Source organism: Salvelinus sp. IW2-2015, linkage group LG19 (genome assembly GCF_002910315.2).
Source record: "Salvelinus sp. IW2-2015 linkage group LG19, ASM291031v2, whole genome shotgun sequence".
NCBI lineage: Eukaryota > Metazoa > Chordata > Actinopteri > Salmoniformes > Salmonidae > Salvelinus > Salvelinus sp. IW2-2015.
In genome coordinates this window covers 24,495,037-24,510,623 of record NC_036859.1, presented here as the reverse complement: position 1 = coordinate 24,510,623, position 15,587 = coordinate 24,495,037, and the positions used below count along the sequence as shown (strand labels likewise).

General features: G+C 40.3%; 1 protein-coding gene across 1 annotated transcript in view; it reads left to right on the top strand.

The window, feature by feature from the left end:
• The first annotated feature begins 3,266 nt into the window (after window positions 1-3,266).
• LOC111979222 (disco-interacting protein 2 homolog C-like) overlaps window positions 3,267-15,587 on the top strand; it is a 309,794-nt gene continuing 297,473 nt past the window's right edge. Inside the window, 1 exon segment of the mRNA XM_024009605.2 lies at window positions 3,267-3,642. Coding sequence (XP_023865373.1) covers window positions 3,564-3,642 — 79 coding nt within the window. The 5' untranslated portion in view covers window positions 3,267-3,563.

The following is a 15,587-nucleotide window of genomic DNA, read 5'->3' as shown; positions in this document are numbered from 1 at the left end:
TTCTTGGCAATTTCTCGCATGGAATAGCCTTCATTTCTCAGAACAAGAAGAGACTGACGAGTTTCAGAAGAAAGTTCTTTGATTCTGGCCATTTTGAGCCTGTAATCGAACCCACAAATGCTGATGCTCCAGATACTCAACTAGTCTAAAGAAGGCCAGTTTTATTAATTCTTTAATCAGAACAACAGTTTTGAGCTGTGCTAACATAATTGCAAAAGGGTTTTCTAATGATCAATTAGCCTTTTTATAATTTTAAACTTGGATTAGCTAACAGAACGTGCCATTGGAATGGTTGCTGATAATGGGCCTCTGTATGCCTATGTAGATATTCCATAGAAAATCTGCTGTTTACAGCTACAATAGTCATTTACAACATTAACGATGTCTACACTGTATTTCTGATCAATTTGATGTTATTTTAATGGACAAAAATMGTGCTTTTATTTCAAAAACAAGGACATTTCTCAGTGCCCAAACTTTTGAATGGTAGTGTATATATTTATTGAGCTTTGTAATATCTCCTAGATATAGGACAGACACTTCAAATTATTGTGTTTCTATGGGCTATAGTAGTAAGAGTCAAACTCAATATTTTGTCATCTTTTTTAGGGATACCTAAAGGGGTCCAAAAATTCTAAATCCAATAGCTAAATGATATGACCATCTTAAAACAATTCCATATGTTAGCTTAGTACTAAAACATATAGAAGACAGTTATATTGCAAACATTTTCTATATTGAGATATATACAGTTGAAGTCGGAAGTTTACATACACTTAGGTTGGAGTCATTAAAACAAAWTTTTCAACCACTCCACAAAATTCTTGTTAACAAACTATAGTTTTGGCAAGTCGGTCAGGACATCTACTTTGTGCATGATGCAAGTAATTTTTCCAACAATTATTTACAGCCAGATTATTTCACTTATAATTCCCTGTATCARAATTCCAGTGGGTCAGAAGTTTACATACACTAAGTTGACTGTGCCTTTTAAACAGCTTGGAAAATTCCAGAAAATGATGTCATGGCTTTAGAAGCTTCTGATAGGCTAATTTACGTAATTTGAGTCAATTGGAGGTGTACCTGTGGATGTATTTCAAGGCCTACCTTCAAACTCAGTGCCTCTTTGCTTGACATCATGGTAAATATCCAAAAGAAATCAGCCAAGACCTCAGAAAACAAATTGTAGACCTCCACAAGTCTGGTTCATCCTTGGGAGCAATTTCAAAACGCCTGAAGGTACCACGTTCATCTGCAACAATAGTACGCAAGTATAAACACCATGGGCCCACGCAGCCGTCATACCGCTCAGGAAGGAGACACGTTCTGTCTCCTGGAGATGAACGTACTTTGGTGCGAAAAGTGCAAATCAACCCAGAACGGGTACTAAAGTATCTATATCACAGTAAAACGAGTCCTATATCGACAAAACCTGAAAGGCCGCTCGGCAAGGAAGAAGCCACTGCTCCAAAACCGCCATACAAAAAGCCAGACTACGGTTTGCAACTGCACATGGGGACAAAGATCGTACTTTTTGGAGAAATGTCCTCTGGTCAGATGAAACAAAATAGAACTGTTTGGCCATAATGACCATCGTTATGTTTGGAGGAAAAAGGGGGAAGCTTGCAAGCCGAAGAACACCATCCCAACCGTGAAGCACGGGGGTGGCAGATCATGTTGTGGGGGTGTTTTGCTGCAGGAGGGGCTGTGGCACTTCACAAAATAGATGGCATATGAAGAAAGAAAATTGTGGATATATTGAATCAACATCTTAAGACATCAGTCAGGAAGTTAAAGCTTGGTCGCAAATGGGTCTTCCAAATGGACAATGACCCAAGCATACTTCCAAAGTTGTGGCAAAATGGCTTAAGGACAACAAAGTCAAGGTAGAGTGGCTATCACAAAACATGACCTCAATCCTATAGAACATTTGTGGGGCAAGAACTGAAAAGCATGTGCGAGCAAGGAGGTGTACAAACCTGACTCGGTTACACCAGCTCTGTCAAGAGGAATGAGCCATAAATTCACCCAACTTAAGCTTGTGGAAGGCTACTTGAACGTTTGACCCAAGTTAAAGAATTTAAAGGCAATGCTACCAAATACTAATTGAGTGTTTGTAACCTTCTGACCCACTGGGAATGTGATTTAAAGAAAATAAAAGCTGAAATAAATCATTCTCTCAACTATTATTCTGACATTTCACATTCTTAAAATAAAGTGGTGATCCTAAGAGGGAATTTTTACTAGGTTTAAATGTCAGGAATTGTGAAACTCAGTTTAAATGTATTTGGCTAAGGTGTATGTAAACTTCTGACTTCAAGTGTGTGTGTGTGTGTGTGTGTGTATATAATCTCAAAGAACACGGTCAATACCATGAAAATGGTTGTTCCTCGGTTCATGAATCGTGGTTTTGTGACATTTTGAGTTAAGAAATATAATTAAATATCATAAAACAAAGTAAAGTATTATCGGAAATTTGGGAAAAGGAAATTTGATTGAAATAATTGATCAAATCACATGACTAAGTCATTTATTTACAATTTAAGAAGTGCTGTTTGAGGTACTGTGGCCACCATCTTAGATATTCTATATTTTCTTCAGATTTGTCACTGGTGTTAATGTTCCTGCTGGTTTTAATAGAATAYTCTGAAGGTTTGTCACTGGTGTTATAATAGAAAAATGTGTTTTGTTTAAAGTAAATTATTACTAATAAAAACAAATCTTAATATTATCATGAACCTTTTTCTGTCAGATTTATATGCAAAGTAAATAGTCAAATTATATTCTGGAAAGCCTGAATTGTCATTCAGATATAGGTACAGATATAGATACAGTGAGAAGGCAACACAAGCATTTTTATCTATTTAATGTAGTAAAAATACATTAAGATGTCATTTGTATTGATTAACACTGCTAAGTAAAAAAAAAAAAAAAATATTTTAAAAAATTGACTGGTCAAAAGGCACCATTTTCGTAGAATGACAAAATCAATATATGCATATGAATGTGATATCTGAAAGGGCCCAGCCTTAACTCCAACCCCTTTCCAAACCAACCCGTAAACAACAGCTCACTTCAACCCCTGATTTTGCACCATGAAGCCTCTGAAATATTTTAAATTGGAACAGTTGGGGGGCAATGGGATGTTAAGCCAACATAACGTTCTTCTGGATGGAGAGAGGGGGTAAAATCTCGAACAGTTCTTGAAAGTGGGTATTTGGCGCCCTCCACAGGCAGGGTTCGAATGTGGTCTCGTGTGTGCCTCAATGTGTGGCAGCAACGTTAGTGTATCGCTCGGCAGCACTCAGAGCTTGGAATTACAGTAGCAGTACATTTTCATACTACAGGGACAACCAACCATGGCTGGYCTTGAATAAGGACGCGAGCAGAGCGATATTCGAATTCGCCCAAACGCTTTCCGCATTTCTATTTACCACTCAACTCGCTCCTCTTTTGCCTTATGCATCGGCGCTCTGCGGAGAAAGAACAGTCAGTGTTGAAATACTTTACTGGACTCAGTGAGGAGAAGAAGAGAAGAGCAAGACAAATAATTTTAAAGCAGAATGGCGGACCGTGATACGTTACCCCTTCCTTTGGAGGTGCGAGACAGACTTGCTGAGCTGGAACTGGAGTTATCAGAAGGTAAGCAATATTTTAATGTCCCCCTATTATAGTTATTATATTTAGCAGAATTTGCAGAAAAACMGACATTCTTTGCTGCAGAGAAAAGGGAAAGCTTTGTGGGAATTCATGGATGGATCTAGAGCGCAATGAGCAAAGAGTACTGCCGCAAATTCATGTTGAATCAAATCACAATACATTGCTACATATCAGTTTCATTGTACTTTTATATCACACCACAGAGTGCAATGTGTTCTCATCAGATGTTGGCTATTATAAATAGAAAGATTGACCTTGAAACAAATCATTACGACACATTTGACAATATCAATGTTAAATTATCAACTGATGGCATTTTTAGATTGATTCAAGGTATTATTGGGAACTCATTTTTCGTTGTTACAAAGTAGCCTAGTCCACTCTTTAGTGTTGCCTAAACGTCACGTTTATCATGTGAAATGTTCATTTCTAAGTGGCTTTTGAAGACCGAAGAACACATTATTTTGCTGTCAAGTTGCCGATGGACAAAACTATAGCCATAGTCTTGAATTTGACATGTTCTTTCAAATTTGTTAGGGTAGGCCTACAATTATAACCGACACTATTTGTTAACTTCATTTTGTGTCATGTTTCCGGTGCAAGAGCCGTTAGCAATGTTTTTCTAGTMTCTCATGGGGAGTCGTGAGCATAAGCAAWTGTCATTTTTATTTGCAGAGCTCAGCCATTTATTCGGAATAATATTTTAACACAAAATGCACATACATTCTCTCTTTTGTGGTCCATTAAATGTTCAAAAGCTAAGGAAGGCTATACACTTATTTTATTTTATATATGGGCATGTTGATATTGCCCTCTATTTAAAGAAAAAAAGAGTTCCATCAGTGTATTCATATATATATATATATATATGGTGTTTGCCTAATTAAGTCTATAACTGTGAGGACAACCTTGGGGGATGAGATGCACAGACAACCAATAACTTTGAGTTTTTGAGCAATGCAAGTTCAATTAAATTAAATTCACACCATGCTATACATGGTGGAATAGTTCTCATCATAACTAGATTAACTCACTAGACTGTGTTTTGGAAAACCATGAGTCTAGGTAATTATGAGAGTTATTTAGCATCAAATGTAAACACCTTCTGGAAATAGGTGCCTTACTGCATTATGTATTTGAATAGTTGACTGTCCTTATCCAGCACAACATCAAATGCATAGTTATTCACCTCTCAGACTTTGACCTATATTCACAGCTCAACCTCTTTGACTGGGGCTCCTGAGATCAAATGCCTTTGGGTAGATACTGATAGGCTACAACAGATCATAACTCAGTGCTGGAGTGCTGATTTAGGATCAGTTTTACCTCTCAGATTACAATAAACCTTGATATATATATTGTATATATATATATATACGACCTAGGTCTGCATTGAATAGGGTCCAATTTGAGACTARATTTTAGGAAATAAGAAATGTGATAGGATTCTGGTCAAAACCGGTAGATACACGTACATGCCCCGGCCTTGAGTCCTCCTGCTGTGAACCAAGGWGATTTGTGATGTTCTTATGTGGATAGAGAGTATTAACGGAGGTCAATCAGCAAGGCCCGGCACTCCAACAGGTGTCCGGACCGACCTAATCTGATTTTCAGGTGAATGTTAACATTAAACCAGTCCACCAGCTGTCCTCTCAGTGCCCCTTGACTTACACTACATCACCAAAAGTATGTGGACACCTGCTCGTTGAACATCTAATTCCAAAATCATGGGCATTAATATGGAGTTGGTCCCCTCCTTTCTGCTACATCAGCCCCCACTCTTCTGGGAAGGCTTTGCACAAGATGTTGGAACATTGCTGCAGGGACTTGCTTCCATTCAGCCACGAGCGTTAGTGAGGTCATGCACTAATATTGCGCGATTAGGCCTGGCTCACAGTTGGCGTTCCAATTTATCCCAAAGCTGTTCAARGGGGTTGAGGTCAGGGCTCTGTGCATGCCAGTSAAGTTCTTCCACACCGATCTCGACAAACCCTTTCTGTATGGACCTCGCTTTGTGCATGGGGGCATTGTCATGCTGAAACAGGAAAGGGCCTTCCCCAAACTGTTGCATCAAAGTTGGAAGCACAGAATCATCTGCAATGTCATTRTTTGCTGTAGCGTTAAGATTTCCCTTCACTGGAACTAAGGAGCCGAACCATGTAAAACAGCCCCAGGCCATTATTCCTCCTCAACCAAACTTTACATTTGGCACTATGCTTTGGGGCAGGTAGCGTTCTCCTGGCATCCGCCAAACCCAGATTCATCTGTCAGGACTGCCAAATGGTGAAGCGTGATTCATCACTCCAGAGAGCACGTTTCCAGAGTCCAATGGTGGCGAGCTGTACTCCACATCAGTCGAGACTTTGCATTGCGCATGGTGATCTTAGGCTTYTGTMRGGCTGCTCTGCCATGGAAACCCATTTCATTAAGCTCCTGATGAACAGTTATTGTGCTGACYTTGCTTCCAGAGGCAGTTTGGAACTRGGTAGTGAGTGTTGCACCTGAGGACAGAMTTTTATCCASTACACGCTTCAGCACTCAGTGGTCCTGTTCTGTGAGCTTGTGTGGCCTACCACTTCTCGGCCTACCACCCGGGTAGCTCGAGCAGGGCAGAAATTTGACCAAATTACTTGTTGGAATGGTGGCATCCTATGACTGTGCTCAGTTGAAAGTCACTGAACTCTTCAGTAAGGATATTCTACTGCCAATGTTTGTCTATGGAGATTGCATGCCTGTGTGCTAGTTGGCTGGAATTGCGGAAATAACTAATTTGAAAGGGTGTCCACATACTTTTGTGTATATATAATACAGTCAAAAGTTTGGACACACCTACTCATTCAAGGGTTTTTCTTTATTTGTACTATGTTCTACATTGTAGAATAATAATGAAGACATCAGCTGTGAAATAACACATGGAATCATGTAGTAATCAAAAAAGTGTTAAACAAATCAAAAAATATTTTGTTTGAGATTCTTCAAAGTAGCCACCCTTTGCCTTGATGACAGTTTTGCACACTCATGGCATTCTCTCAACCAGCTTGATCTGGAATACTTTTCTAACATTCTTAAAGGAGTTCCCACATATGAGCACATGTTGGCTGGTTTTTCTTCACTCTGCACTCCAACTCATCCCAAACCATCTCAATTGGGTTGAGGTCGGGTGATTGTGGATGCCAGGTCATCTGATGCAGCACTCCATCACTATCCTTCTTGGTCAAATAGCCTTTACACAGCCTGGAGGTGTATTGGGTAATTGTCCTGTTGAAATACAAATGATAGTCCCACTAAGCGCAAACCAGATGGGATGGTGTATRGCTGCAGAATGCTGTGGTAGCCATGCTGGTTAAGTGTGCCTTGAATTCTAAATGAATCAGACCATGTCACCAGCAAAGCACCATCACACCACCACCTCCATGCGTTATAGTGGGAACCACATATGCGGAGATCCTCCGTTCACCTACTCTGCGTCTCACAGACACGGCGGTTGGAACCAAAAGTCTCAAATTTGGACTGATCAGACCAAAGGACAGATTTCCACTTGTCTAATGTCCATTGCTCGTGTTTCTTGGCCCAAGCAAGTCTTCTTATTGGTGTCCTTTAGTAATGGTTTCTTTGCATCAATTCGACAATGAAGGCCTGATTCAAGCAGTCTCCTCTGAACAGTTGATGTTGACATGTGTCTGTTACTTTAAACTCTGTGAAGCATTTATTTGGGCTGCAATTTCTGAGGCTGGTAACTCTAATGAACTTATCGTTTGCAGCAGATGTAACTCTGGGTCTTCTTTTCCTGTGGCGGTCCTCATGAGAGCCAGTTTCATCATAGCGCTTGATGGTTTTCGTGACTGTACTTGAAGAAACTTTCAAAGTTCTTGACATTTTCTGGATTGACTGACCTTCATGTCTTAAAGTAATGATGGACTGTCATTTCTCTTTGCTTATTTGAGCTGTTCTTGCCATAATATGGACTTGGTCTTTTACCAAATAGGGCTATCTTCTGTATACCACCCCTACCTTGTCACAACACAACTGATTGTCTCAAACGCATTAAGAATGAAATTCCACAAATGTACTTTTTACAAGGCACACCTGTTAATTGAAATGCATTCCAGGTGACTACCTCATGAAGTTGGTTGAGAGAATGCCAGAGTGTGCAAAGCTGTCATCAAGGCAAAGGGTGGCTACTTTGAAAAATCTAAAATATATTTTGATTTGTTTAACACTTTTTTGATTACTACATGATTCCATATGTGTTATTTCATTGTTTTGATGTCTTCACTATAATTCTACAATGTAGAAAATTGTACAAATAAAGAGAAAACCCCTAATTGAGTAGGTGTGTCCAAACTTTTGACTGGTACTGTGTGTATCTCAGCCAGGGTGTATTAATTATACATACATAGTGTCATCACGAGTCAAATGTGCTATATCCGAAGCAATCAGATCGGTAAAGAAATCACGGTCATGCAATATCTTCTCCTGATAAGTGAAACGATTGACAGAGGCTGCTGAATGGCATATTATGTTAGAGGCAGTAGGGATGTTGGGCTATACATACATGGTTTGGTTAATCACTAGTCAAATGTCTGAAGTAATCAGATTGGCAAAATAATTATTTGGTGCAACATGTGCTTCCGTTATGTTTGGCTAGCATACTGCTTGACACATGTAGTGCACCCTTTTTTATGCAAAAAACAAATCACTGAGCTCGATTATCACTATTGCCCAATAGTGTCATGACCTCTGCCTCAGAGATCAATGTTATGCTGTGTCCTGTCCTAAACACGTTCTGTTTCATTAATTCATTGCTGTTCACACAGCAGTACCCTATTGACATAGCTATGGCATAAATGTTGAACTGTCAATAGACTCAATTGATTAACTTAACTCACTCGGTTCCATCAAATGGAAGTTGTTCAACACACGGGCCTAACACATGCATAAATATGATACATCATAGTACAAATGTAGGATCTTTCATTTGATCCCTCTGTTGTATGTGCAGACAGGGATGTTACATTTCCCTGACTAGATTATTTTTTCAATAAGGAAGAGATGTAGAAACCATTTTGACTCAAGGATAAGGCGCTCCTACTCGCATTTTGGAGTTTCATACTTCAGCCTCTCCTTGGTCACATCTGGGTCTGATATGATGCCTGTTTCTGTCAGACATTTGTAGTTTTAAAGCCATACAGCTCAAAGAATTCTCTCCCTCAATAAATACTTATCTTCACTGTACTAGCTAGCTACTGTTAATAACAGTTCTGTCTGCTCTGTTTTGAAGCTACAGGCCTACAATTTAATATATCATATAATGTGGCCTGACCTTGATTGTTTGTATGGAAGACATGCAGCAGACTACAATATGTCTAATGCACTTTATTTGGAATGCATMAATTCAGAGAAAATTACCCTGAATAATAAATTATACAGTAGCCAAGGAAAATATGATAGGTGTGGTTAAACAGTGCATTGCTACTTTTCGTTCAAGCTAAAATCAGACACTCTTTGTCTAAGTGAAGTGCATTGACACTTTMTATTTTTTTATGCAGACAACTCACGATTCTTTGTCTTCTGAAAGCAGAATAATATTGTGGCGTGTGGGGGGGATTTTGTACATTGATAAAACAACCTTGTTTTATTCTGGCAGCCTCCCTAATGAGTCGTACAGCCTAGCTCTGACTAAGCCTGTGGCTCTCCCCCTCTGTTTGAATGTTTAATGAATTCTATCCGTGGCATTTCACAGAATATGTCACTGTTGCGAGTCAAAGTGCCATAATCACCCAACGCCAGACCGGTGGGCGTGGTGGTGAGTTATAATGACGCTCTGCGCTCTCCAATGTTTTCAGTTGGGATCAAAACGAGGTGTAGTCGCCGACCTTTGGATTGAGATTATGACAGGTGGCMTGCCGCTCCTGCTTTTGTGATATAAGGATTTTGAAACATGCCAATAATGACTTAAGTGCTCACTTCTCTAWRRTGCCCTACCAAGCAAAAAGGCAGTAACRSCTCATTTTGTCAAATGAGTTAATGTAATTTTTGCTACATTAAATACATAATCATGTGGACAAGTATCCTTCCTCTTGTGTTAAGGAGAAAATGGAGGTCATGTTAGCAGTAACTGCATATGATTACTGTGAAACCAAGGTAAATATAAGCTGTTTTTTTTCAGTTCGACGCTATGAGGAGTTACTGCCTTTTTGCTTGGTAGGGCAGAATTGCCTTGCACTTATGATAAGAACACACACATCAGCGTACCTAGCAGCATTCACTGAGACCGTCACAGGTATGTCACTCAGATACAAAGAGAGTCAGTGTTTACTGTTTATCATGGAGAATTAATTATGACAGGCCAGGGTCAAGGTTCACAGAAAATGTCAATGAAAACAGGCAGGTAGAGGTGTACACAAGAAACCTGATGTCTTCACTACCTTTTCTAGTAGCCAGCCTGTATTTGCCTTGCTATATTTGTTTGCATCGTCCCAAATCCCTCTGTCTTGGCTTTCACTGTGTGCGTCCCAAATGGCATCCTGTTCCCTGTGTAGTGCACTACTTTTGACCAGGGCTCATAGTGCTCTGGTCAAAAGTAGTGTACTACTGTATATAGGGATTAGGGTGTTATTTGCGAAAGTGTGATTCAGCCAGCCCATCCAAGTGCCTGGTGCTCTTACCTTTGGAGTGGCAGTTGCCATAGATGTCTCTCCTCCTCCCTCCTTGGCGGTGAGTTGTGGTGAGAGTGATGACACTGTTGGTTCCAAGATGGCATAGAGATAGTCATGACGAGGACCCTAAGGTCCCAGGTCGATAATATGTAGTCTTGATTTGACGCTTGCTTGTGAAAATTACATGAGATTAGAGGTRGACRGATTAATCGGAATGGACGATTAATTAGGGCCGATTTCAAGTTTTCATAACAATCGGAAATCAGTATTTTTGGACACCGATTTGMCAAAAAAAAATGTTTACACCTTTATTTAACTAGGCAASTCAGTTAAGAACACATTCTTATTTTCAATAACGGCCTAGGAACGGTGGGTTAACTGCCTTGTTCAGGGGCAGAATGACAGATTTTTACCTTGTCAGCTCGGGGATTCAATCTTGCAACCTTACGGTTAACTAGACCAATGCTCTAACCACCTGATTACATTGCACTCCACGAGGAGCCTGCCTGTTACGCGAATGCAGTAAGAAGCAAAGGTAAGTTGCTAGCTAGCATTAAACTTATCTTATCAAAAAAACAATCAATCAATCAATCATAATCACTAGTTAACTACACATGGTTGATGATATTACTGTTTATCTAGCGTTTATCTAGCGTGTCCTGCGTTGCATATAATCGATGCGGTGGCAATCGTGAAAAAGGACTGTCGTTGCTCCAACGTGTACCTAACCATAAACATCAATGCCTTTCTTAAAATCAATACACAAGTATATATTTTTAAACCTGCATATTTAGTTAATATTGCCTGCTAACATGAATTTCTTTTAACTAGGAAAAATGGTGTCACTTCTCTTGCAACAGAGTCAGGGTATATGCAGCAGTTTGGCCCGCCTAGCTCATTGTAAACTGTGAAGACTATTTCTTCCTAACAAAGACAGCCAACTTCGCCAAACGGGGGATGATTGAACAAAAGCGCATTTGTGAAAAAAGCACAATCGTTGCACGACTGTACCTAACCATAAACATCAATGCCTTTCTTAAAATCTATACACAGAAGTATATATTTTTAAACCTYCATATTTAGCTAAAAGAAATCCAGGTTAGCAGGCAATATTAACGAGGTGAAATTGTGTCACTTCTCTTGCGTTCATTGCACGCAGAGTCAGGGTATATGCAACAGTTTGGGCCGCCTGGCTCGTTGCGAACTAATTTGCCAGAATTTTACGTAATTATGACATAACATTGAAGGTTGTGCAATGTAACAGGAATATTTAGACTTATGGATGCCACCCGTTAGATAAAATACGGAACGGTTCCGTATTTCACTGAAGGAATAAACGTTTTGTTTTCGAGGTGATAGTTTCCGGATTCGACCATATTAATGACCTAAGGCTCGTATTTCTGTGTGTTATTATGTTATAATTAAGTCTATGATTTGATAGAGCAGTCTGACTGAGCGATGGTAGGCACCAGCAGGCTCGTAAGCATTCATTCAAACAGCACTTTCGTGCGTTTTGCCAGCAGCTCGTCGCTGTGCTTCAAGCATTGCGCTGTTTATGACTTCAAGCCTATCAACTCCCGAGATTAGGCTGGTGTAACCGATGTGAAATGGCTAGCTAGTTAGCGGGGTGCGCGCTAATTGCGTTTCAAACATCACTCGCTCTGAGACTTGGAGTAGTTGTTCCCCTTGCTCTGCATGGGTAACGCTGCTTCGAGGGTGGCTGTTGTCGATGTGTTCCTGGTTCGAGCCCAGGTAGCGGCGAGGAGAGGGAGGGAAGCTATGCTGTTACACTGGCAATACTAAAGTGCCTATAAGAACATCCAATAGTCAAAGGTATATGAAATACAAATCGTATAGAGAGAAATAGTCCTATAATTCCTATAATAATAACTACAACCTAAAACTTCTTACCTGGGAATATTGAAGACTCATGTTAAAGGAACCACCAGCTTTCATATGTTCTCATGTTCTGAGCAAGTAACTTTTAAAAGTTAGCTTTCTTACACTTTCTTGCACTTTTACTTTCTTCTACAACACTTTGGTTTTGCATTATTTAAACCAAATTGAACATGTTTCATTATTTATTTGAGGCTAAATTGATTTTATTMATGTATTATATTAAGTTAAAATAAGTGTTCATTCAGTATTGTTGTAATTGTCATTATTACAAATACATAAAAAAAAAATGGCTGATTAATCGGTATCGGCTTTTTTTTGGTCCTCCAATAATCCTTCAACTTCTACATGAGATGCCAGGGTCTCGGATGCTGCTTTGCTTGAGAATATTCTCCGGTCTGTATACGTTTTTAGAGGCTTTAGTTATACATTTTGAGGCTTGAGTTTTACTGTTCATGCCTCACCATTGAATGAACAGGATATTCAGCAGCTTCAGAGAAGTCTGACATTTGCGTTGATTCTGAATTGTAATTATTGATTCACATTCGCAGTCGTGGTTACATAATACAGCCATTGTAAGTCAGATCAGATGGGTGTAGGTAAGGACTTTCTCTTAGTCCTCCTTAGAGATGTTTTTCACCCAGTATTTAAGCATCATTGATTCTGAAAACTTGTCAGTGATTTAAAACTTCAGACATGGTACTGTTAGTATTCACTCATTCGCTGTTCTGCTGGCAGCACCTCATTGATCTTAAAAAAAAAATCCTTCACCTAATCACTACATTCTTCACTGTGAGATGTTGAATAAGCCAGCCTGAGCAGTGTATTACTGTTCTTGAACCAGACTGCAGGAATTGGACAAAATGTAATTTACAAGACACTAAGAAAGTCCAGTTTTTTTAGACCTGTATGATATGTCTCTTTTGACAAAAACAACAAACTAAACATACCAAACCGTTACGGGAGCCCACCACCACTATAACCACCACCACCACTTTACCTTTGCTGCCTTTCTGATTTCTCTCTGACTGCGTCCCAAATGACTCCCTATTCCCTTTATATTGCACTACTTTTGACCAAGAGCCGATATGGCACTAGTCAAATGTAGTGCACTATGTAGGGAATAGGGAACCATTTGGYATGCACKCCTTAGGTATTAGAGGATGTCAACCTGTCCTCTATGTCCAGAAATCTGCCAAAGCCAAACAAATGCCTGTTGTTCATCGTCTGACATTTCAGTGAGCCCTCAGGTTTGTGTTCTCCCCTGACAGAGGGGAAATGAATATTTACACCGTTACCTCCAAAGGCTACCTTCAAGCTTTTGAATTATGACAGTATGACATGTACTGTAGACTAGCTGGACTGTCTCTGTGCTGTGGAAATCCTGAAAGGTCTATTACTGGTATTACCTACCTAGCTCTGTGGATATACAGCTAGCTAAATGCTGTCTTTAACAGTCAATGTACCATCCTACATGCTTCATCCAAAATGTCACTKTATTCCCTACATAGTGCATTATGGGCCCTGGTCAAAAGAATTGGCCTATACAGGGATTATGTTGCCATTTTGGATGTAGCCACAGCCTACTCTTGTTGTAGGGCCTTTGATCCTCATCTCATTCCCTCCCAACTTCCAAATCAAAATGGTGTTCTTCCGTGCGTGAAGATACTGTATTTGGAAGGGTCCGRGTTGGGATGCAGTGGTTTATGTCCATCCCATCTGCTAGTGAGCATTTGTAGATCCAATCAACAGGGCTGTAATGGTGTGAATGGTTGGATACCCAGCTCAACGCCAAATTGGCTGAAACTAGCAGGAACAACAAAACAGAACTATAAATATTGCATTCTTGACTCCACTATTAATTGGCTGAATTTATGAGTTATGTCCCAAATGGCACCCTATTTCCTATGTAGTGCACTACATTTAACCAGGGCTCATAGGGAWTTGGTCAAAAGTAGTGCACTGTGTAGGGAATAGGGTGCCATTTTAAAATGCATCCATGATTCCTCTCTCGTCGTAGTTGTGTGTCTGATTTTGTTATTGCCTAGTCTATAGGGAAGCTGGTGGTTGTTGGCAGGCAGTTTGACTGTTTTGCTTTTCAGGCAGTGTCATATTTCAATGCAGACATTTCCCATGCCACCCTGATAACATGCGGAATAGAGTTTTGAAATAATAGGAAAAGGTAGGGTTGTTCAAAGTATTGTTTATTAAGTTTTCCATGTTTTTCCATGAGGCAATTCTGAGTTGACAGTSACACACAAACCGCATAATTCTGAGATGAACTTAATGAGCACGCTTACATGTCCCCTCCTGTACTCCCTGTTCACTCATGATTGCATGGCCAGGCATGACTCCAACATCATCATCAAGTTTGCCCAAGACACTATAGTGGTAGGCCTGATCACCGACAACGATGAGACAGCCTATAGGGAGGAGGTCAGAGACCTGACCGTGTGGTGCCAGGACAACAACCTCTCCCTCWACGTGATCAAGACAAAGGAGATGATTGTCGGCTACAGGAAAAGGAGGACTGAGCACGCCCCCATTCACATCAACGGGGCTGCAGTGGAGCAGGTTGAGAGCTTCAAGTTGCTTGGTGTCCACATCARCAACAAACTATCATGGTCCAAGCACACCAAGACAGACGTGAAGAGGGCACAACAAAACCTATTCCCCCTCAGGAGATTGAAAAGATTTGTCATGGGTCCTCTGATCCTCAAAAAGTTATACAGCTGCACAATCGAGAGCATCCTGACTGGTTGCATCACTGACTGGTATGGCAACTGCTCGCCCTCCGTCCGCAAGGCACTACAGATGGTAGTGCGTACAGCCCGGTACATCACTGGGTCAAGCTTCCTGCCATCCAGGACCTCTATACCAGGCGGTGTCAGAGGAAGGCCCTAAAAATGGTCAAAGACTCCAGCCACCCTAGTCATAGACTGTTCTCTCTGCTACCGCACGGCAAGCGGTACCGGCGCACCAAGTCTAGGTCCAAGAGGCTTCTCAACAGCTTCTACCCCCAAGTCATAAGACTCCTGAACATCTAATCAAATGGCTACCCAGACCCCTCTTTTACACRGCTGCTACTCTCTGTTACCATCTATGCATAGTCACTTTAACTCTACCTTCATGTACATATTACCTCAAGTACCTCGACTAACCGGTGCCCCCGCACATTGTACCAGTACCCCTTGTATATAGCCTCGCTATTGTTATTTTACTGCTGCTGTTTAATTATTTGTTACTTTTATTTTCTATTTTTTACTTTACACTTATTTTTCTTAACTGCTTTGTTGGTTAAGGGTTTGTAAGTAAGCATTTCACTGTAAGGTCTACACCTGTTGTATTCGGCGCATGTGACAAATATCATTT